This window comes from Balaenoptera borealis (assembly GCF_965194805.1).
Source record: "Balaenoptera borealis genome assembly, chromosome: 2".
NCBI lineage: Eukaryota > Metazoa > Chordata > Mammalia > Artiodactyla > Balaenopteridae > Balaenoptera > Balaenoptera borealis.
In genome coordinates, this window is record NC_138867.1 from 182,421,163 (window position 1) to 182,443,609 (window position 22,447).

The following is a 22,447-nucleotide window of genomic DNA, read 5'->3' on the forward strand; positions in this document are numbered from 1 at the left end:
AGGCCACTTTCCGATCTGACCTTCCATGACTACCTCCTTGTCCTCTGGCCCACCTGGCATCCAAGCCCTGCTGTGTAAGAAGGCAATCTTCATAATAATGATAATAGGAGCGATAACGATTTGCTGAGTTCCTACTGTCATCTGCCAGGCGCTTTATCCATATTATCTGTCTCCATCATAATAAAACTGTACCTGTGTGTCCTTGGGCAAGTGACTTAACCTCTCTGTGCCTCAGGCTCTGCAGCCACAGAATGGGAGGCAACAGTAACTAATCCACAGCGTCGTGTCAAGGGTGGAATGCGTCATCACATACCAAGCCCTTCACTTCGTGGCTGCCACATAGTAAATGCTCCATAATTGCTAGGGATGATGACAGTTGCACCCATGAGGCCCAGCGGGCGAGCAGGGGACTCAGATGCAGGTCTGCTGGCGGCCCAGCCCTTCCCTGGTGTCGGGCAGAGCCCCCCCACCCAACGGGGTTCTTGCAGCATGGTCCCGCCCACCGGGCGGGACCCTCAGAACTGTGGGCAGCTGGGACAGAGGGGGTGGGCCACTTACAGGAAGAGGTTCTCCATGATGTAGTGGTAGTCGGGGGAGCTGCTGTCTGGGAGGAAGCAGGCGGCAAAGACGATGATGGCGTTGAGACCTTCCCCGTAGTACCCTGGGGAGAGGCGGCCAGTGCGTGAGCAGCCCCAGGCAGAGGTGGGTAGAGCCGTCTCCCAGCTCTGAGCCGCCCCCTGCTCTGCCCCGTGCAGCGGCCTCATTTCTGGCCAGCCCCTTCCCACCCACTGCGCACACCCAGAGGGTACAGCTCTGAGTCACAGCAGCCTGGCTGGAGAAGCCAGCCAACGCTTGACCTGTCTCCGCCTTTGGCAGGGGACGCCAGCCACCCTCGTAGACACCTCCGGTGTGCATCCGGCACGTCTACGCCTTGCCCCGCTGCGGGTTTCACCCCTGCACACCCGGACACTAGGGCTTAATTTAACATCCCCCTGGCTCAGAAGAAGAGACTGAGGTCCAGAGAGGGCCACTGATGGGCCTCCAGTTGCTGGAGCCGGGAGGGGGCCCGAGGGGTGTGGCCTCACCTCCGTGGGTCACCACCCTCATGTAGGGCCGGATCATGTGCAGGTCAATCCGGTGTTCCTGCTCCCCAATGATAACTGTCCGCCACAGACGCCCGTTGGCGGCACTGCCGTCCTCGGCGGAGCCATCTCCGAACAGGTCCGCACTATCCCCAGGCATATTCTTGGCGGCGGCCACGGGGGTGTCATCTGGAGCGGGGGGCGGGGGGGAAGGTGAGCGGAAGGGACACCCGAGTCCGGACACCTCATCCCAGCTTCCCTCTCTGGGCTACCTTCGCCTCCTGTGGCCCCAGAGCCCTCTCCTCTCTCCCCAGGCCAGAGGCGAAACCGCTCACCCTACCCTTTGCTGACAGGCGGTGTTAGATTGGGGCTGCTGGGCGAGATGGAGGACCTGGGAGTCCAAAAGTCACGCCTAAATAATAATTTTTCTTTCCCCAAGCCGTGGAACACAGGAAAGTGCTCAGTCAGGCGGTTGGCCTGGGTAGAGCCCGTTTCTTGCTGTGTGACCTTGCACACATTCTTGCCCTCTCTGGGCTTCTCAGGATTCTTAACCACGCTTGAAATATCTGCCTCTTTCCCACCTATCATCCTGCAATCTTCCCGCCTCAGAAAATAGCCTGGCCGTGTTCTCAGCTGCTCAGATCCCACACCCAGGTGTCACCGTCAACCCCCTCTTCCCCTTCGTACTCCACATCCACCCAGCAAGTGCTGTGGCTCTGCTTCCGTCCCCATGGCCACCGCCATCGCCACCTTTCTGAACTGTGCTCTTGCCTCGGCATGTCAGCTCAAATAACACCCATCCAGGGAGGCCTGTCCCAGCAACCCTGCAAAGAGTCCTCCCCACCCCCAGGTAGCCTGGTTCAAGGAGTCTCGGCCTGGGCGCTTTTGACATTTGGGGGCCGGTCATTCTCTGTGGAGCCCCCTCCTCCATCCCAGGCTCTGTGGGGTGTGGAGCCACCTCCCTGACCCCACCTACTTGATGCCAGGATTCCCCCAGTCATGACAACCACAGATGTCCCCAAACATGGCCCAGTGTCCCCTGGGGGCGGGGGGCTGAATTGCCCCAGTGAGACCCCCCCCTTCCCTCTCTCATCACCTCATCTCCCTCACAGCACCGACGACCAGGTGCAATTATCTTGTGTACATTTTTACCGTTACCCAGAGCCTGGCTTTCCGATGGCCACGCGAGCAGGCAGGCGATGTCTATTCCTGACATGCCCCCGCCTGATCTACCTGCCGCCCCCTACACAGCAATCAAGACCTGCTCCACAAACACCTGTGGAATCAGGGGGAGGCCCTTCCTCTGGTCTCGGTCCCCTTTGAGAATCGGGTGAAAGACACATCTCCCAGCAAGTCCGCAAGTCCATGAGAAAATGTGCATGGAGTCCCAGGAGCTGTCCTGGGAGTCCCGGGTTGGAAGACCTGTCCCCCTTGAGCCTATGGGGATGGAGGAGGGAGGCTCCGGTCAGCTGGTTCCCAAGTCAAAGGGAGCGCTGGGGTCCAATTTGGGGGCTGGGCAGGTGCGACGAGCGACCTCACCTTCCCACTCCAATTCATTGCCGTTCCCCAGGAATTCCAGCGAGTCGGTCTCATCTGGGGTCTCGATGTCATCCACATTGATATCCAGATCATCGGGGGTGTCCAGGAAGTCATCGGACAGCAGGGAGCCCTCGCTCTGGTCCAGGGAAATGTTGATCTCGGGGGCCACCAGCGTCTTCCGCTTACGATGAGCCGCATTGAAGTTCAGAGTGTTGGGAGGGGCTGTGGGGGAACAGGAAAACAGAAAAAAACAAAAGCAAAACAAGATCAGTCACTTTTGCTGTTTTCTTTCTTCTTCCCCCTCTCCCGTTCCCAACCCGGTGGAGATCCACTCCGCCCTGTTGAGGGGAGTGGTTAGAAGTCAGAGGACATCCTTTCATGGCAGCGGTTAATGTAACCATCTAGCGCGGAGGTCAAGGGCGGACACTTGGATGTAGGGCAGACCTGGGTTCAGAGCCTGACCTCGCTACTCACCAGCTCCGTGACCCTGCAGTGCCATGTTGCTCTGAGCTTGACTCACTTTTACCATCTGCAAAATGGGACTCACAGGTGAGTCGAGTCAAGGTTGAACAATGATGTGGGGATTAGACCCTGGGCAGCCTGCGCTCCAGATGGTGTGCTCTGGACCTACCAATATCTGCGAGTCTTGTTCCTTCTGGCTAAGGCTGGCAGAGAATGTCCACGTTCTGCTTTTGGCCTCTCTGTGATGCTCAACTCTAACAACTAACTTTTAGCGATCGTGTAACATAAGCCAGACACTCTGCAAAGCTCTCCCCTGCATTTTCACGTTCCAACTTTGCTATTGCCCCCTTTAACAGATGAGCAAACTGAGGCACAGAAGGGCAGGATCCTCCCATTTCACTCTGAAGCCTGTCGGGATGGATATTCCCCATGGTTTGGACCACTTCCTCCTAAAGACTCTTAGCCTGGACTCTGGTCTCCTTGTAAAAGGTGGTTTCTCCTCCTGGGCTGCCTCCCATCTGACAGCCCCCGGAGCAGAGCCAGCCCCTCAGGTTTACCCTGTTTCATTACACAGCCTTTGAGGACAAAATAAGTAAGCTAGTAGGAGACTCCTACCCCTCTTTTATTGGATGAAGACATTCATTGATTCATAATTTTTTAAAATTAATTAATTAATTTATATTTTTGGCTGCGTTGGGTCTTTGTTGCTGCGCATGGGCTTTCTCTAGTTGTGGCGAGCGGGGTCTACTCTTCGTTGCGGTGTGTGGGCTTCTCATTGCGGTGGCCTCTCTTGTTGCAGAGCATGGGCTGTAGGCACGCGGGCTTCAGTAGTTGTGGCATGTGGGCTCAGTAGTTGTGGCTTGCGGGCTCTAGAGCGCAGGCTCAGTAGTTGTGGCACTCGGGCTTAGTTGCTCCTGCGTGGCATGTGGGATCTTCCTGGAATAGGGCTCGAACCTGTGTCCCCTGCACTGGCAGGCGGGTTCTTAACCACTGCGCCACCAGGGAAGTTCCCACTGATCCATAATTAAATGGACCACATTTTTTTTTTTCACTTTGAATCTCACTTTTTTTTTCACTTTGAATCTCTCGGTCCCTAAGCAGGAGGTCAGAGGTAACTGCTTCAGGAGACACTAGGATAGAAACATTCGCTTTGGCAGAAAATGATAAAAACACAGCATTCACATTTATCAAGTGCCTGCTGTGTGTGGGGCACTGGCATGATTTCCAGCTCTCACCATGACCTTGTGTGGTGGGAAATGTCACCCATTTTACAGATGCGGACGTTGAGGTGGGGACTTGCCCAAGGATCCGACCCCAGACTTCTCAACTCACTCTGCCTTTTTCACGGGAAGTGTGTTAGGAGCAGTGAATCAGGAGTGCTTGATTTAAAATACTGTTACTCTTCCTGATGGGGTCAAGCTGTGGGTCACAGCATGGTGGCAGTAAGACTAAAGGTGCAAGGAAGCACAGCGGCAGTATGCCACCACATGGACCTGGAGGATAGGGCAATGTGCCAAACAAGATGATTCTCCAGGCCTAAAACCTAATGGAATTTGCCCTGCCAAGTTTCAGACTTGCTGGGTCCCGTGACCCCTTTCTTCCTTCCAATTTCTCCCATTTGGAATGAGAATATCTATTCTATGTCCATCCCGCCATCGTGTTTTGGAAGCAGAGACATTGCCTGATTTCATAGGTCCACAGCTGGAGAGGAATTTTGCCCTGGGATGAATTACACCTGAGTTTTTTTTTCCTCCCTCCTTTTGAGCCCTTCGACTGATTAGACACGGCCCACCCACACAATGGAAGGCAATCTGCCTTACTCAAAGTCCATGAATTTAAATGTAAATCACATCTAAAAAAACACCCTCAACAGAAACATCTAGAATTATGTTTGACCACATAGTTGGGTACCATGGGCCAGGCAAGTGAATACATAAAATTAATGATCACATCTCCCCATCTCAAGTTCCTTAACTTAATCCTATCTGCAAAATCCCTTTTGCCATGTGACGGAACGTTCAGGGGTTCCTGGAATTAGAATCTGGATATCTTTGGGGGTCATCATTCAGCCAGTCACACCTAGGAAGTGGGGTACTGTTACTACACACTCCTCGTTTTACAGAAGTAGGAAATGGAGGCCCAGAGGGGTGAAAGGATTTGCCCAAGGTCACCCTGTGGGGATGTGACAACACCGGGCAGAGCCCATGTGCTCAGGCAGGAAGAAGGGCTGGTACTCCAGGGTGACCAACCATCCAGATCGGCCCCAGAAACCTGGAACAAATTGGTCCCCCTACCTGGCTCATGGGCATAGTGTGGTACAGGGGTAGGCAGAGCTGGCTCTCACTGCTGTGTGACCTCAGGGATGTGGCTGTCCCTCTCTGGGCAGTCTTTCCCCTGTAGGGTGGGCTCTGTGATGGGCTGCATGGGGGAAATGCAGGCAGAGCGGGGACCCTCAGCAGGACTCTTCCAGGAGATGTCATTGAAGAGAACACATGTTTGAGGCAGCTTCTCTGGCTGCCCCAGACCCCCTGTCCTCAAAGTCTGGGGCTTTGGATCCTTAGAGCCATGAGCCCTCCTGAGTGCTCAGGGCAGCAAAGCCCTCCCAGGGCTGACTTTGTGCCTGGCATCCCCAGGCACTTTACACAAATCATCTCATTTAATCCTTGCATGCCCCTTCTGTGGGAGGCTCACTACCTGTATTTAGTAGATGAGGCATTGGAGGCACAGAGAGGCTAAGCAACTAGTTCAAGGACACACAGCAACTGACTTCATGATGGCTCCCACACACGTCTCTGGCCCACAACCACACTGCTTTCCCTGCAGGACTTGGAGCAGAGCAACCCCCTTCCCTGACATTCCACCCAGGAGGCATGACCTCTGACATTTCTACAGTTACAGTGCTGGGCACAGCCCAGACCATGTGCCCATTTCTGCATGCATGGAAACTTACAGGATGTGTCTTCTGTGGCACTGCCAAGCAAGTCCATCCCCGTCTCTTCCGAGAGTGGCCTGCAGACCCAGCCGGGAGCGGACATCAGCCACCAGGCCCCACAAGTCCAGCCACAGGAGCGTGGAGTTCAGACAAAATGACACCAACAAAATCTGTTTAGCTTTGAGAAATCGTTGGGAAAAAATACATCTGCTCGCGAGCACAGAAAATCATAAACAATCAGTGCTGGAGGGCTCCCATTGGATCATCTAATAAATATTAAGCCTTTTTTTTGAGGGGGTGGGGACGGGGAAAGCTGAGGCCCAGTGAGAAGAAGGGTCTCATCTATATTATATTTGGAATATAAGCAGCATTCTTCATGGGCTGATCCCGCAGGGTTTGGTCTCCGATGAATTGCTGCTATTAACGCAGCCAGAAGTTATCCGATGGACATAGCAGACAACTGAAAGAGCTCTCTGTGGCCAATGCTGGACTGGTCTGACCAACAAAATATATCATGAAGTATTGGATTGTGAGCCAGTGTTTAAAATAAAATGTCCATAAGCCCATACAGATATAAATAAATGATTGAATAAATAAATACAGGGAGAAGAGACAAATTTTTCCTGCAGAGAAGAATTTCATATAATGTCTGTAGATATTCTGCCCTCAAGGAGATGGAAAGTAACCCCCTTCTCTGTAAGTGTGGGCTGTGCACAGTGACTTCCTTCCAAAGAGGACAGTATGGGAAGGGGGGAGGTGTGACCTTCCAGTGGAGACACCTGAGCAGCACGACCTCAGCCAGGGGACCGAGGTCAACACCAGCAGTGATGAGTCATGTTGACGGCAGGCACCCCGAGATGAAGGATGAGACGGCCCTTCACAGGTGGTCCTCCTCCCAGCACCCAGCGCCCCAGTGTAACCGTGAGAAAAACACCCGACAAGTTCCCACTGAGGGAGATTCTACAAAATCTCTGGCCACAGTCCTCAAACCCGTCAAGGGCATCGAGAACAAGGAAAGTCTGAGAAACTGTCACAGCCCAGAGGAGCCTGAGGAGACATGATGCCTGAATGTTACATGGGAACGTGGGTGGGATCCTAGGAAAGAAAAAGGATATCAGGAGAAAAGGACTATGGAAATCTGAATAAATTCTGGACTTCAGTTAATAACAGTGTATCAATATCAGTCTATTAATTGTAACAAATGTATCAGCCTAATGTAAGATGTTAATTTAGGAGAAGCTGAGTGTGTGGGGGAGGGTATGGAAATTTTCTGTAATATTCTTGCAACTTTTCTGTAAACCTAAATCTTCTAAAAAGTAAAATTTTTTTAAAAAAGAAAGGCAGCCAGCTATACATTTGTGCCCCTTTAATGCTTGGTGGAGCACGAATTTGCAAAATAAGACCTGTTTCTCTGGCAATGCCCAGACTGTTGTTTTTTTTTTTGGACCACAGCTCATGCCGCCTGACTTTGACCCACGTGCTCTGGCTCCTTTGCTCCCTAGGGAAATAGTTCCAGGCGGAGGGTTTTGCAGAGTGCATGGGGCTGTCAGAGGCTCTAGCTGCAGGGTGTGCTGGCTCAGGGAAGCACTGCAGCGTTAATTCATCTCTGCAACTCAGCAGTCCCAGCTCAGCTGGAATGGGAGCTGGTTAGATGGGGAAGGACAGTAGAATGCTTTTTCTTTTCCTTTCACAAAACCATTTATTCCATCACCTCTGTTCCTTGTAGGGCATGAGCTGGCACCCTCTGTCGGGTGGGATCTAGCCATGCTTCTTCCTCCGCACCTGCCACCCCGCCCACCTTTCTCCCATTCGCCATGCTTTGAATGTTCTTTGAGTAACCACTACCCTTCCAGGTGCATTGGAGGTCTTGGAGGGTCTTAAGGATGAATCAGATGTCGCCCTGCTCTCATAGGGGTCAAAAGTCAAAATAGAGCAGAGGTCCAAAGGAAATGAAGGGCTTCCCTGGTGGTGCAGTGGTTAAGAATCCTCCTGCCAATGTAGGGGACATGGGTTCGAGCCCTGGTCCGGGAAGATCCTACATGCCACGGAGCAACTAAGCCCGTGTGCCACAACTACTGAAGCCCGGGTGCCTAGAGCCTGTGCTCCGCAACAAGAGAAGCCACCACAATGAGAAGCCCACACACCACAACGAAGAGTAGGCCCTGCTCGCTGCAACTAGAAAAAGCCCGCACGCAGCAACGAAGACCCAACGCAGACATAAATAAATAAATTTATTTAAAAAAAAATGACAAAGGAAATGAGGACACATATCCATGCAAAAACTCATACCTGAATGCTCACTGCAGCGTGATCACATTGGAAACAACCCAAATGTCTACCAAGTGATGAACGGATAAACAAAACATGGTCCATCCATACAATGGAATATTATTCAGCCATGAAAAGGAGTGAAGCGCTGACACCTGCTACAATGTGGATGGACCTTGAGAACATGATGCTCAGTGAGAGAAGCCAGACACAAAAGGCCACATAATGTGTGATTCCATTTATATGAAACGTCCAAAACAGGCAAATCCACAGAGACAGGTGGTACATTTGTGGTTGCCAGGGGGATGGGGTTTCATTTTGGGGTGATGGAACGTTTTACTACTAGATAGAGGTGATGGCTGTACAACATGTGAGTTGTTCATTTAAAATGGTTATTTTGGGACTTCCCTGGTGGTCCAGTGGCTAAGACTCCACGTTCCCGATGCAGGGGGCCTGGGTTCGATCCTTGGTCAGGGAACTAGATCCCACATGCCGCAGCTAAAGATCCCACATGCCACAACTAAGACCCGGTGCAGCCAAATAAATAAATAAGTAAATATTTTTAAAAATTAGGGCCCACCCTAAAATGGTTATTTTGGGGACTTCCCTGGCGGTCCAGTTGTTAAGACTCCGCGCTTCCAATGCAGGGGGCACAGGTTCGATCTCTGGTTGGGGAACTAAGATCTCACATGCCCACCGCACGGCCAAAAATAAAATAAAATAAAATGAAATAAAATGGTTATTTTTATGTTATGTAAATTTCACCTCCATTTAAAAAAGAAAAAAAGCAAGCTTCAGATTAAGTCAGAAGGTTTTTTTTTTTTTTTTTTTTTTTTTTTTTTTTTTTTACAGTTTAAGTGGTTTTATTTGGCATTAGTTGATGCTAAGGATACATAAGATGAGAAAGATATAGTCCCTGAACAGAATGGCTTAAATTTCAGTAGGAGAGATTAATATATAAATAGAATATTTCAATATAATGTGATAACTTGGTACTAAAAATCATTTCATTTTGAATACAAGTAAGACAAAATTAGTTGATGTATAGTGATTAATTTTTAAGTAAAACATTGAATTCTAAAGAAAAGTTTTAAAAGGGATAATCACATTTTTAAAAAATAAAATAATTTGGATATGTTTTGGGAAAAAAAACACAATACATTTTTAACTAAGACATTAAGTCAGAAGGTTTTAAAGAGGGATCTTTTTTTCAGATTGAGACTGAAGACAACTCACACGCCCATTTCGTGTACACGTTGCTCTGGTCCCTCTGTCTGTAGCTGACACCCCTGCTCTCAACACGGGGAGGGCAGCTGGTAACTCACCAATAAGTCTGGGATCTGGGAGTACAGGAGGCACACCACCTACTTGCAAGGTTACCCAAAATCATGCTCTGAAATTGCAGGCTGACAGCTGACGCACCACCCCTAGTTTTATCCTGCCCACACAGCATTTCACAACATTTTAAATTTGCTGTCAAATCAGAGATATGACACAAAAAGTCTAGATATCAGTCTTTTCTTGAATCACATCTGCCCTCCGTGCATGGTAACCGCCACCAGGAGCTGACTGTCCGCCACCCCTGCTCACCTGGGTGTCGGGATTTCCTTCCGGCTCCTTCCCCTCATTTACTCTGCCTTCCCTGTTTCCATCAGCCTGAGGCTGTAATCCCTGTTGTTCTAGAATCAGCTAGAACCGTAATTTACCCCCACGGACAGGGCACTCACTCTGTCGGAATGTTGACGGCATCATCATCTTGTTTGCTCCTCACAGTATGTATCCCTGTGAGGCAGGTAGCAGCCCATTTCACAGAGGAGGAAACGGAGGCTAAACCAGAAGATGCCCAAGGGCAGAACGAACCACTCACAGAGGTAGAGCTGAATCCGGTCATTGCCCTCTACTGTCCCCTTGTGTCCAGTCTGCTCATGTGAACAAACCCCACAGGTCCACAGGGCTGCAGCTTTCAAGGTCAGGTGAGACCTGGTTATTTCCACAAGCCCCAGGAAGACCTCAGCTAATGCAGAGCTGAAGCCCCTTCACGAACTCAAAGTGGATCCAGAGGGCTCCCTGCAGCACTTGCTTTCAGTCTGTGCTGGGAAACCCATGTAAAAAGTGGGGTTCCCCCTAATCCACCAGGTGTACAGTGTGGCTTTATTCTTCTGGTGTGGGCTGAGTTGCATCCCTCCCAAAACATAATTCAGGTCTTAACTCCCAGAACCTGGGAATGTGACCTGTTTGGAAATAGGGTTGTTGCAGACAGCATTAAGTTGAGATGACATCATACTGGAGCAAGGTGGGCCCTACAGCCAATCGGTCGTATGCTCGTAAGAAGAGGCAAGTTTGGACACAGAGACACAGAGGAGAAGGCTGTGTGAAGATGGAGGCAGATTCAGATCAAAACTACAATGAGGGGCTTCCCTGGGGCGCGGTGGTTAAGAAGCCGCCTGCCAATGCAGGGCACACGGGTTCGAGCCCTGGCCCGGGAAGATCCCACATGCAGCGGAGCAACTAAGCCCGTGTACCACAGCTACTGAGCCTGCACTCTAGAGCCCATGTGCCACAACTACTGAGACCGCGTACTGCAACTACTGAAGCCCACGCACCTAGAGCCCGTGTTCTGCAACAAGAGAAGCCACCACAATAAGAAGCCCGTGCACCGCAACGAAGAGTAGCCCTGGCTCGCTGCAACTAGAGAAAGCCCACACACGGCAACGAAGACCCAACTCAGCCAAAAATAAAAACAAACAAATAAATAAATTTATTAAAAAAAAAACAAACTACAATGAGGTATCACCTCATATCGGGCAGAATGGCCATCATCAAAAAATCTACAAACAATAAATGCCGGAGTGAGTGTGGAGAAAAGGGAACCCTCCTACACTGTTGGTGGGAATGTAAATTTGTACAGCCACTATGGAGAACAGAATGGAGGTTCCTCAAAAAACTAAAAATAGAGCTACCATATGATCCAGCAATCCCACTCCTGGGTGTGTATCTGGAGAAAACCATCATTCGAAAAGATACATGCACCCCAGTGTTCACTGCAGCACTATTTACAATAGCCAGGGCATGGAAGCAACCTAAATGTCCATCAACAGAGGAATGGATAAATAAATAAATAAATAAATAAATAAATAAATAAATGTATATCTCATATATATAATGGAATACTACTCAGCAATAAAAAAAGAACGAAATAATGTCATTAGCAGCAACATGGATGGACCTAGAGATTGTCATACTGAGGGAAGTAAGTCAGGCAGAGAAAGACAAACACATGCTATCGCTTATATGTGGAATCCACAAAAAGTGTACAAATGAACTTATCTACAAAACAGAAATAGAGTTACAGATGTAGAAAGTAAACTTATGGTTACCAGGGGGTCGGGGGGAGGGATAAGCTGGGAGATTGGGATTGACATATACACACTACCATATACAAAAGAGATAGCTAATAAGGACCTACTATACAGCACAGGGAACTCTACTCAATACTCTTTAATGGCCTATATGGGAAAAGAATCTAAAAACGAATGCAGGACCTCCCTCATGGCGCAGAGGTTAAGAATCCGCCTGCCAATGCAGGGGACACGGGCTCGAGCTCTGATCTGGGAGGCCCACATGCCACGGAGCAACTAAGCCCGTGCGCCACAACTACTGAGCTCATGCACTGCAACTACTGAGCCTGCGTGCTGCAACTACTGAAGCCCGCGTGCCTAGAGCCCGTGTTCCACAACACGAGGAGCCACCGCAATGAGAAGCCCGCACACCGCAACGGAGACTAGCCCCCACTTGCTGCAACTAGAGAAAGCCCATGCGCAGCAATGAAGACCCAACGCAGCCAAAAAAAAAAAGAAAAAGAGTGGATATATGTATATGTATAACAGATTCACTCTGCTGTACACCTGAAACTAACACACACTGTAAATCAACTGTGCTCCAATAAAAATTTTAAAAAGTAAAAATAAAAAATAAAACACAAGCTTAAAAAAAAAAAGATGGAGAAAGGCAGAGATTGGAGTGATGCATCTACAAGCCAAGGCAGGCAGAGGATTGCCGGCCATCACCCGAAGCTGAAAGAGGCTGGAAGCATCCTTCCCTAGAGCCTTCAGAGGGAGTATGGCCCTGCTGACACCTTGATTTTGGATTTTTAGCCTCCAGAACTGTGAGAGAAAACATTTCTTCTGTTTTAAGCAAGTTCCTGGTACTTTGTTATGGCAGCTCTGGGAAACTCACACGCCCTCTCAGCGTGAAATCCAAATTTCTCTCCTACTGCATCCCCTACCATGCCAAGGTCCTCTCTGCCCCAGTGCGTTTGCACATCCCACCCCCTCTGCCTAGAGGGCCACTTCCTGCTTTCTTTGACTGGTGAACTTGCTCAGCCTTTCAGGCTAGGTCAGCATCCTCCAGGAGGCCCCATCTGAATCTGACATCCACCCCGCCCCTGCATTCTGCCTCAGAAGACTTCTTTAGCACAGAATCTGTGGTACTGTGTGCTAATTGCTTGTTTCCTGGGCGGACTGTGAGCCCTTGAAGGGGAGGAAGTGCCTCTTCCTCTCTTGCTTTGGTGAGTCACGGGCCTGGACCTGGGAGAAGCAGCCCTCAGCAAGGGTTTTGAAGGAAGGAGCGAGTGAGGGCACATTATGTAAGTGGTGGGGAAAGGCCAAAATCTAGAAACACCTGTCACCTGGAATCAGCTGTTATTGCAATAGTTCTGGCTTCAGAGGTGGCTCCTGGACCGAGTTCTACCCTCAGATCCTAGCCTCTGGCTTAACGTTACTCATGGTGTGAAAGAAGGGAATTGGGAATAAACTGTGGGCCTCAGGACCTTTGAACATGCCTCCTGCTTCCCAACTGGTGCCCCAGGGCTTCGACGGCATTAAGATCGGCTGTGCTGCCTCAGTCTCCCCTCCAGGGTTTTCCAGCCTCTGTTTCTGTTTGATGGCGGCCACCTCTGGTGCAGGGTAACAGCAGAAACTCTTTCTGGGCATAAGTAGGCTTTTCTAAGGCTCAATGCTGGGCCAGCAACACTGGGGCTTATCACAGGACTCCTGCAGAGTTAAGTCGGGAGAACCAGAGAGGGAACTGCTGAAAGGCATTCAAGAATTATCCATTGGCAACTTTGGTGGTTTCAGATACTCAGATAAATCTGCCCTTTTTCCTTCCCTGCAATTTCCAACACCTCTGTCCATTCATCTTGCTCTGGTCTCCCCCAGCTCCATCACCTCTTGGTTGGGGAACTAAGATCCCACATGCTCATGGCACAGAATAAAATAAAATAAAATGGTTATTTTTCTGTTATGTAAATTTCACCTCCATTTAAAAAAGAAAAAAAGCAAGCTTCAGATTAAGTCAGCAGGTTTTAAAGAGGCATCTTTTTTTCAGATTGAGACTGAAGACAACTTACATGCCCGTTTTGTGTACATGCGCAGCATGGCCAAAAAAAACAACAAAAAAGCGCGGGGCCCTGATCCCCTAGGACTGTGACCTTACAAGAAGAGGGAGAGCCACGAGAAAGCTCCCCCTGCACATGCAAGCGCAGAGGAAAGACCACATGAGGATGCAGTGAGAAGGCCAGGAAGAGAGCCCTCACCAGAAGCCAACCCTGCTGGCACCTTGATCTCAGACATCCAGCCTCTGGAGCTGTGAGAGAATAAATGTCTGCTGTTGAAGCTGCCTGGGGTGTGGTATCCTGCTATGATAGCCCAGCATCGCTGGAGCACAGGAAAGAGAACGGCGCAGTTGAGGAGGGCAGAAGATGCTGAGGCTGCTCAGAGCCTGCCATCACTTCCTGGCCCAAACCCACGGCTCCTGCATGAGGGACTGCTGAGCTGGGCAACAGGAAATCACCTCTGTGCGTGTGTTGGGCTGGGGGAGGGACGTTGCCTGGCCTGCCCTGTGCAGGGGCGGGCAGATACAAAGAGAGACTGAGCATAGGTAGATAGAGAGACAGACAGCAGACAGACAGACACAGGGAGAGACAGGGGCAGAAGAGAGAGACGGGGGTTGGGGGAGAGAATGATAAAGCAAAGGAAGTAAAATCTTAACAATCAGCAAATCTGGGTAAGAGTTTACAGATATTCCTTATACCATTCTTATAGTTTTTTTTCTAAGCTTGGGACCATGTCAGAATAAAAAGTTACAGGGGGAGAGATAAATTGAGAGATTGGGATGGGCACATACACACTACTATATGTAAAATAGAGAAATAATAAGAACCTACTGTATAGCATAGGGAACTCTATTCAATACTCTGTAATGATCTATATGGGAACAGAATCTAAAAAAGAGTGGAAGGGATTTCCCTGGTGGCACAGTGGTTAAGAATCCTCCTGCCAATGTAGGGGACACGGGTTCCATCCCTGGTCCAGGAAGATCCCACATGCCGCAGAGCAACTAAGCCCATGTGCCACGACTACTGAGCCCGCGTGCTGCAACTACTGAAGCCCGTGCGCCTAGAGCCCGTGCTCCGCAACGAGAGAAGCCACCGCAATGAGAAGCCCATGCACCGCGACGAAGACCCAATGCAGCCAAAAATAAAATAAATAAAAGAGTGGATATATGTATCTGTATAACTGATTCACTTTGCTGTACAGTAGAAACTAACACAACATTCTAAATCACCTACACTCCAATTTTAAAAAAAAAGGAAAAAAAAAAAGTTACAAGCAAAACCCACGACCACTCGGTTCTAGAAGGCAGAGCAGGCTGAGACACCATTCAGACATTTAACCCTGTACCTGCCTCTCCTTAGCTGTGAGACCCGGGCCAAGCCCTTTCCCACCCTGGTCCTCAGTTTCCCCACCCAACCTTTCTTCAGTCCCTCGATCTGCTTCCGCTGGCTTCAGGGCCTTTGCACGTGCTGCTCTCTCTGCTTGGAATGCTTGACCCCTACCCCCAGCCTCTTTCCCCTGTTCATACCTCTTCATCCTTCAGAGCTCAGGGTCAGCGCCTCCCCCAATGTCCCCAACCCAGTCAGACCCCACCTGGCGCTCTCCAGGTGCCAAGAACCCAGCTGCAATTTTTCATTGGTCTGTGAGGTTATAAGGGACCGCCTGTCTCTGCGCCAGACTGTAAACACCCCACAAGGGCGGCTCTCCTGTTCTCCATGTGTCCCCAGCGTCTCACCCAGGGCCTGGCATACAGTCCGTGCATATCACTAGAAGGAATGAATGTGGAAGCAAGGCAGGTAGATGGATCGTCTCCAGGCTGCCCTCTCTCAGCTAGGGTCCACAGGTACCTGCAGAAGAGCAGGAGGTGCAGGAAGACGCCGCAAGGCAATGGCAGCAGGAGGGGGCTGTGGGCACAGGGGGAGCACCCGGACACACCCAGGGCAGCTCGAGGATCCCACCCAGGAAGGGATCACTGAGCTCGAAGGAATAGAATTGGGGGTTGTCTGGCATCAGACAGAGGTGCTTATGTTGAGCTGCAGCTGGACGCTGTATAAGGAGCTGTACTCATTTCTCCCAGGACGAGGAGGACAGAGCCTTGATGAAGGCATGTTCCCGACCCCAGGGCTGCACAGCCAGGCCACTATCCTGCAAACACTGAACTACTGAAAAGGGAGAGGAGCCCTCTGCAGCTGGGGAAACTCACTTGAAATTCACATTTGCAGCTGCAGTCAGCTCCACTTTGTCTCAACAAGGCTTGGGAGAGGAGGGTCTCTTTTATGGGGGGATGGGAAAAAGGAACCAGAGTGAACAAGGTACAAGCTGATAAGAATGATGCAGAGGGCAGCAAGTCCTGTGGGCAGCCCTCCGCATCTAGACAGCCCGGCTCAGCTGCCTCGCAACTCATACCTCATCGAATTCTTTTTTTTTTTTTTTTAATTCTTTTTTAAAAATTAATTAATTAATTTATTTTTGGCTGTGTTGGGTCTTCGTTTCTGTGCGAGGGCTTTCTCTAGTTGTGGCAAGCGGGGGCCACTCTTCATCGCGGTGCGCGGGCCTCTCACTATTGCGGCCTCTCTTGTTGCGGAGCACAGGCTCCAGACACGCAGGCTCAGCAATTGTGGCTCACGGGCCCAGTTGCTCCGCGGCATGTGGGATCCTCCCAGACCAGGGCTCGAACCCACGTCCCCTGCATCGGCAGGCAGACTCTCAACCACTGCGCCACCAGGGAAGCCCCCTCATCGAATTCTTGTGACAACATCGGGAGCCAGGAATGATTGTCCCTATTTTACAGATAGGAAAACTGAGGCACAAAGATGCTCGAAGAGCTGCCCAAGGTGCGCAAGCGAGCCCACTGGAGAATTGGAATCTCAACCCACGGCTGTCCGGTTCCACAGCTCGTGCCCTCTTTGTTCCACTGTGTTGCTTGAAATAAAATTAGAGTGAGCAAGGTGAGTCCTGTGCTGTCATCAGAGAATTTTTTTATGTCCAGGAAGGGTTGGGGTTTGCCACCCGGGCAGACAGGGTTGAATCGAAGGTTCTCAATGTCCAGACCGAGGGACGCTTTGGTCTCGGACAGGGGCCAGAGTTCACGGGACCACAGGGTAAGTGATGCTGACACTGGTTGGAGACGCCCCCAAACCCCGGGTGTTTGTTTGGTGCTGGAAGGAACCCACAGAGATCATCCCATCTGTTTCCACCTTTTCCATGGGAGGAAACAGATCTCCCATGCCGGGAACAAGGGACAGCTCCCCAAGGCGGCTCTTGCCCATTCTGGAGCATTCCTAGCCACATCAGGAGCCCCTGACAAAAACAGTCCTTAATTCGCTCAAACTGCCAGGTTCTGGTGTCATGAGACCCCTTTCTACAAATCCAGGCATCAGCACTCCTTGTATTGAGTTAAAGAGAAAGACTTATAAGAGGGAGTGTAGAACGAAGAACATTTTAACAGTGAGAGAACAGGAGGTCGGCTCCAATGAAGTTGCCGTCTCTTTCCCGAAATACTTGCCTTTCTGAAGACAACGGTACTGCGCAGACAAGAGATTCTCGTCTATTCTGAGGTGGGGCATCTATCGCTTTATTTATTTTTTTTAAATTTTATTTATTTTTGGCTGCGTTGCTGTGTGCGGGCTTTCTCTAGTTGTGGCGAGCGGGGGCTACTCTTCGTTGCGGTGCACGGGCTTCTCATTGAGGTGGCTTCTCTTGTTGTGGAGCATGGGCTCTAGGCACATGGGCTTCAGTAGTTGCAGTATGCGGGCTCAGTAGTTGTGGCACGTAGGCCCTAGAGCATGTGGGCTTCAGTAGTTATGGTGCACAGGCTCAGTAGTTGGGGCTCGTGGGCTCTAGAGCACTGGCTCAGTAGTTCTGGCGCATGGGTTTAGTTGCTCCATGGCATGTGGGATCTTCCCGGACCAGGCATCGAACCTGTGTCCCTGGCATTGGTAGGCGATTCTTAACCACTGCACCACCAGGGAAGTCCCCATCTATCGCTTTAAGAATCATAAGGATGTGTGTGAAACATCGACACTGAAAATGACTAGACTGGAGAGAGGGCTAAAGATTCTCAAATGAGGGGGTGATGCCCTTGACATCACAGCTTCTCCTGGGACAGGTCGACAGGAAGCTCCAGATCTCCTCCCGTCAGCCCATTTTGTTTTTGAATGGGCCGGCTGGCCGTACAAAGCATGCACAGATTGGACCATTTGAGTCCAAAGAGTCTACTTTAGACTCAAACCTGCATCCCTTTCATGCCTGTCCTTCATCCTTGTTCTGCCCTGGGCACCCTCACTGACTGAGATTACCTGGAGCTGGAGATCCTTTCCAAATTCTCTTTTCCAGGGTGAATATGCCCAGTCCCTTTGACTCTTCCTTCCTAGATGGTTATGCAACTAACTCTTGGGCATCATCTCCTGTGGGTAAACTCCTTGCGTTAAAGTGGGAGGGAGAGGGAATTCCCTGGCGATCCAGTGGTTAGGACTCCACACTTTCACTGCCATGGGCACGGATTCGATCCCCAGTTGGGGAACTAAGATCCTAAGATCCTGCAAGCTGGCCAAAAAAAAAAGTGGGAGGGAGATGAGCAGTTGCATCCAGCCAACGAATTAAGGGGAGCCTGTGCTGACTATATTTTCTCTTACCCAACGCCTCGCCAGAGGAGAATACAGAGAGACAAGTATCTCAGCAGTGGGCACGCACAGCTTGCTTCCTACAATTTTGAATTCGTACCAATGACCGTCATCCTTTCACCCAATATCCACTGAGCATCAACTGTATGCCTGTGATCAAATCAAAGGCCCCTGCTCTCGTGGGTTCCATGGTGGGGAACAGACTGTAAACAAGTATGTGAAATACTCAGCATATTCAGTCGTATGAAGCCCGGGCGCCTAGAGCCCCTGCTCTGCAACAAGAGAAGCCACCGCAATGAGAAGCCTGTGCACTGCAACGAAGAGTAGCCCCCGCTCGCCGCAACTAGAGAAAGCCCGCGCGCAGCAATGAAGACCCAATGCAGCCAAAAATAAATTAATTAATTAAAAATAAAAACAACAACAACACAACACGTATGTATTTTCTTACGAATCTAGACAAAGAAGTAAGTCTGAAATCAGTTTCACTGGCAGGGCTGGTTCCTCCTGGAGGCTCTGGGGGAGAATCTGTTTCCGTGCCTTTTGTTTTGTTTCGTTTTGTTTTGTTTTGGCTGCGCTGGGTCTTAGTTGCGGCACGCGGGATCTTCATTGCCACGTGTGGGATCTTTAGCTGTGGCATGAGGGATCTAGCTCCCTGAACAGGGATTGAACCCGGGCCCCCTGCATTAGGAGCACAGAGTCTTAACCACTGAACCGCCAGAGAAGTCCCTGCCCCAGGGCTTTTAAGGGGTATGACAGGGTCCCTCTGGCTGCTGCAGGTAAAAACACGCTGTTACCTGAATTCATGGGAACCCAGGTAAGAATATTGTAACAGCCCATGAGATGGTTTTAGAAGAATGTTTAGAATTCTTGTGATAGTGTGGGAATGGGAGCTATTTAGGCACTTTGGGCAGGGATGGGCGGGGGAGGGAGGTGGGAAATCAATCTTAAATAATTCAGCAAATATCAATTATGCGCTTGGCCCGGTCAGCTGGGGTGTCTCTGCCTCAAACCTGGGAGCAGCGTCTGGGCCACCCCTTCCACGTCTGACACGCACACCTAGGGAGCTGTACCTGGGCAGATTTTCGTCCTGCCATTCTTCCTTCACATCCACGTTTTCCATCCGGAGCGTGGCTTCAGTGGTCCCCATGGGAGCTGGGAAGAGGCACCGACTTGAAGCAAGGATGAATCCTGAAGGAGGGCAGTGGATGGAGGTTTTACTGGACAATCATCATAACGACAACTCCCCACTCACACACAGAACTTCAGAGATGGATCTGCAAAGAGCTCTTGTGTCCGTTGCCTTATTGAATCATTTTCCAGCCCCATGAGGCTTCTCCATTTCACCAGTGAGAAAACGGAGGTATAGAAAGCTGAACACATGTGGGTCTGGAGTTTGAAACCAAAGGAGGGGCTGAGCCTCCAGCTAAAAGCACCCCCCCCCTTTGAAGCTCTGAAATCCATCCTCTGCATGGTTCACCATCCCTCCCTTACCTTGGACTTCAACTAGGAAGCAATAAATCCAATTAAAGTCATTTACACTAAATGACTGATATAATTAAGCTTCCTTGCTGGGATTGACATTCAGACAAGACCTGGTTAACGCCAACCCACCTCTATCTGCTCCAGCCCACCTGTCCTGTCCCTGTCCCCTCCCCTCCCCCAATGAAGAAGCAAGTCCTGACAACCTGACCCTAGGACTGAAAAAGGAAGTGCGGAAAGTGCCTGGGGCTGGAAATCAGGATCATCATTTTTACCAACCACAAAATGCCAGTTTTGCTTTTATCGTTGTGAGGAACCAGCTGGGGGCAAGGATGGGGTGGGAGGCAGCACTCTAGGTGGGGCTTAAGTGCTGGGCTGTCTGGGAGTGTGGTGAGAACTGCCGAGTGGGACTGAATTTGGGTCTACCCTGGGGCTTGGCAGACTTCCCCTGTCTCAGTTTCCCTGCCTGTAAATGAAAGAATTGGTCTAGAAAGGATCTCTATGATCCCTTTGGGCATAAACCCCAGGATCTTATGACTCAACTAATAGTACAGGTTCTGAGCTTTTAAGCCAGTGGTTCTCAACTGGCAGTGATTCTGCCTTCCCCCACCAGATATTTGGCAATGTTTGGAGGCATTTTTGGCTGTCACAAGTGCGGCGGGGGGGGGAGGGGGGTGGGAAGGGCGGTGTGCTACTGACATCAAGTGGGTGGAGACCAGGGATGTTGCTCAGTGCTTTCCAGTGCCCCAGATGGTACCCCATGACCAAGAATGATCCGGCCCCAAATGTCCATAGATCCGAGATTGAGAAGTTGTCATCCTCACTTGCAAGCACCTAAGGTCCCGCCTCCAGCCCCTCCCCCCTCCCCACTCAATGCGGCTGCCCCTCTAGAGCTGGTGGGTGGCTCTTAGTTTGGGTGTGTCTTCCAGAGCCCCTCGCTGGACCTAAGCCCCTGTGGATGGAGGGTCTGCATTTGGGATTGGGGCTCAGAGGGAGCCGGAGACAGGTGAGGGCTAGGCAGGGGGGACGGGATGTCTGAAATTCAACCCTCCCCCACTTCAGTGAGAGTTTCTCACTCCATTCTTGTCACTGCCCTGAATGTCGTCATTCATTCATGGAGGAGGGACAGTAAGACGCAGTACAGAAAACAGAGAGAGAGAGAGATGTCTTCCTGATGCTGTGGGCAACAACTGCCCAGGAACTTACTGCAAGGGAAAGTTCCCATCGATGGAAATTCATTTCCTTTCTGAAGGGAGTGGTCTTTGCGTCTGTTTTCCTTATCCTGAGCTGGGTGTGACCTCAGCCCCCAGAAAGGACCACCCACCTCCACCCCACCCACAGCTGAGACTGGGGCCACACATGTTGGCCCAACGATCCTCTAAATGAGGGGTGTGTGTGGGTGACCGCAGGGCCCTGGACGCTCCCGCCCTCTGATCCCGACTTCACGTTCGAGGACGGCAAATAAGGCAGCGACGGGAAGCTGAGAAGCGTTCCTTCCCGCTATGGTGCTGAATTATCAGCACATACAAGTTCAGGCAGAGGAGGAGGAATCTCTGTCTTCAACCGTTTCCCTTCCTCCCCACCCCATAGGCAAGCTTTTACGTACACATCTATCAAATCCTATTCCAAATCCGCTCACGGTGTTATAAATAGGAAATGCACAGAGGTGGGACGTGTACATTTCGGTCTCTCAGGAAGCGTCCCAGAGAGGGGCTGAGGGTTTGAGCCGCCTAATCTCTAAGCACGTCCCGGAAATGGTGCAATCCTCTGCCATCCAGGTGAACGGTGGGCATGGGAGGTGAACTGTGGGTGTGTGTGTGGGGCGGATGCTTTTCTCAGCGTGGGGTAAAATGGAAGTGGTAGCATCCCAAGAATCACAAGACCCTGGTTCTCTGCTCCCACCCGCCCCATCTGCCAGAAGGGGGTTTGTAGCAGCAGATACCTGCGGACAGTCTTCCTCAGCAGGGCGGGGAGAAAGAAAGTGGATTCACCTCCGCGTGAGTCCCGGCTACCTCCGCGGCCTCTCCCGGTTACGCGCAAACAAAGAAGAGCCTTGGGCGGATGCAGCCGGGCATCCCTCGCCTTCGGAGCGTCCGAGGAAGATGCGCTCAGGCGCGGACTCCGCATCCAAGGAAGGTCACCCAGGGCAACGCGACGGGCGCGGATGGGCGCTTTTGTCCACGGGTGGGAAACAGCTTGCAGTCAGCGGTCGGCTCCCCCTCGCTCGGCTGCGGCTGCGTCCCTGGTCCTCGTGCCTCCGAGGTATTTTCTTCTTGCCAGCTCGCAGCTGGCGGAGGCTCGGCTTCCTTAAGACAGTTAATTATGCTGCTTTTGTGTGCAGGGTGGGTGGATGGGGGCAGGGCTGACCAAAAAGCACAGCCCCCTGCCAGAATCGGTGCTCTCCATTGGCTGAGACGGGAGCATTTCCAAGAGCCTCACCAGGGGCAGAAGCGGAAATGATTTCCTGATGGCGCATCACAGATTTAAAAACAAAACAAGGAACAAATAAATAAGTGGCAGCGATGGCCTCATTCCTTAGATTAAGAGGGAGGGAGGAAATAATATCCTCATGGACCCGTTTCATGGGTCCCTCAGCCGACCACTTACGATGAGCCATGTGCCGAAGACCGGGCTGGGTGCTGGGGAGACAGAACCTTCTCAGACACATTC

At 50.9% G+C, this 22,447-nt stretch overlaps 1 protein-coding gene across 2 annotated transcripts in view; it reads right to left on the reverse strand.

Annotated features, from left to right (window-relative positions):
• Nucleotides 1-22,415, reverse strand: part of ATCAY (ATCAY kinesin light chain interacting caytaxin) — a 42,997-nt gene extending 20,582 nt beyond the window's left edge. The window contains exons 1-6 of one of the 2 annotated variants that reach the window (XM_082381724.1): nucleotides 21,720-22,415; nucleotides 19,369-19,486; nucleotides 6,034-6,092; nucleotides 2,622-2,843; nucleotides 1,086-1,271; nucleotides 559-661 (exon numbers count right to left, since the gene is read on the reverse strand). In XM_082381724.1, the coding sequence (XP_082237850.1) occupies nucleotides 559-661; nucleotides 1,086-1,271; nucleotides 2,622-2,843; nucleotides 6,034-6,092; nucleotides 19,369-19,445 (647 nt within the window). In that variant the 5' untranslated portion in view covers nucleotides 19,446-19,486; nucleotides 21,720-22,415. Of the gene's footprint in view, nucleotides 1-558; nucleotides 662-1,085; nucleotides 1,272-2,621; nucleotides 2,844-6,033; nucleotides 6,093-19,368; nucleotides 20,374-21,719 lie in introns of those variants that run through there. The other variant, XM_082381725.1, reaches the window with a different exon arrangement.
• Between the last annotated feature and the right edge of the window lie 32 nt (nucleotides 22,416-22,447).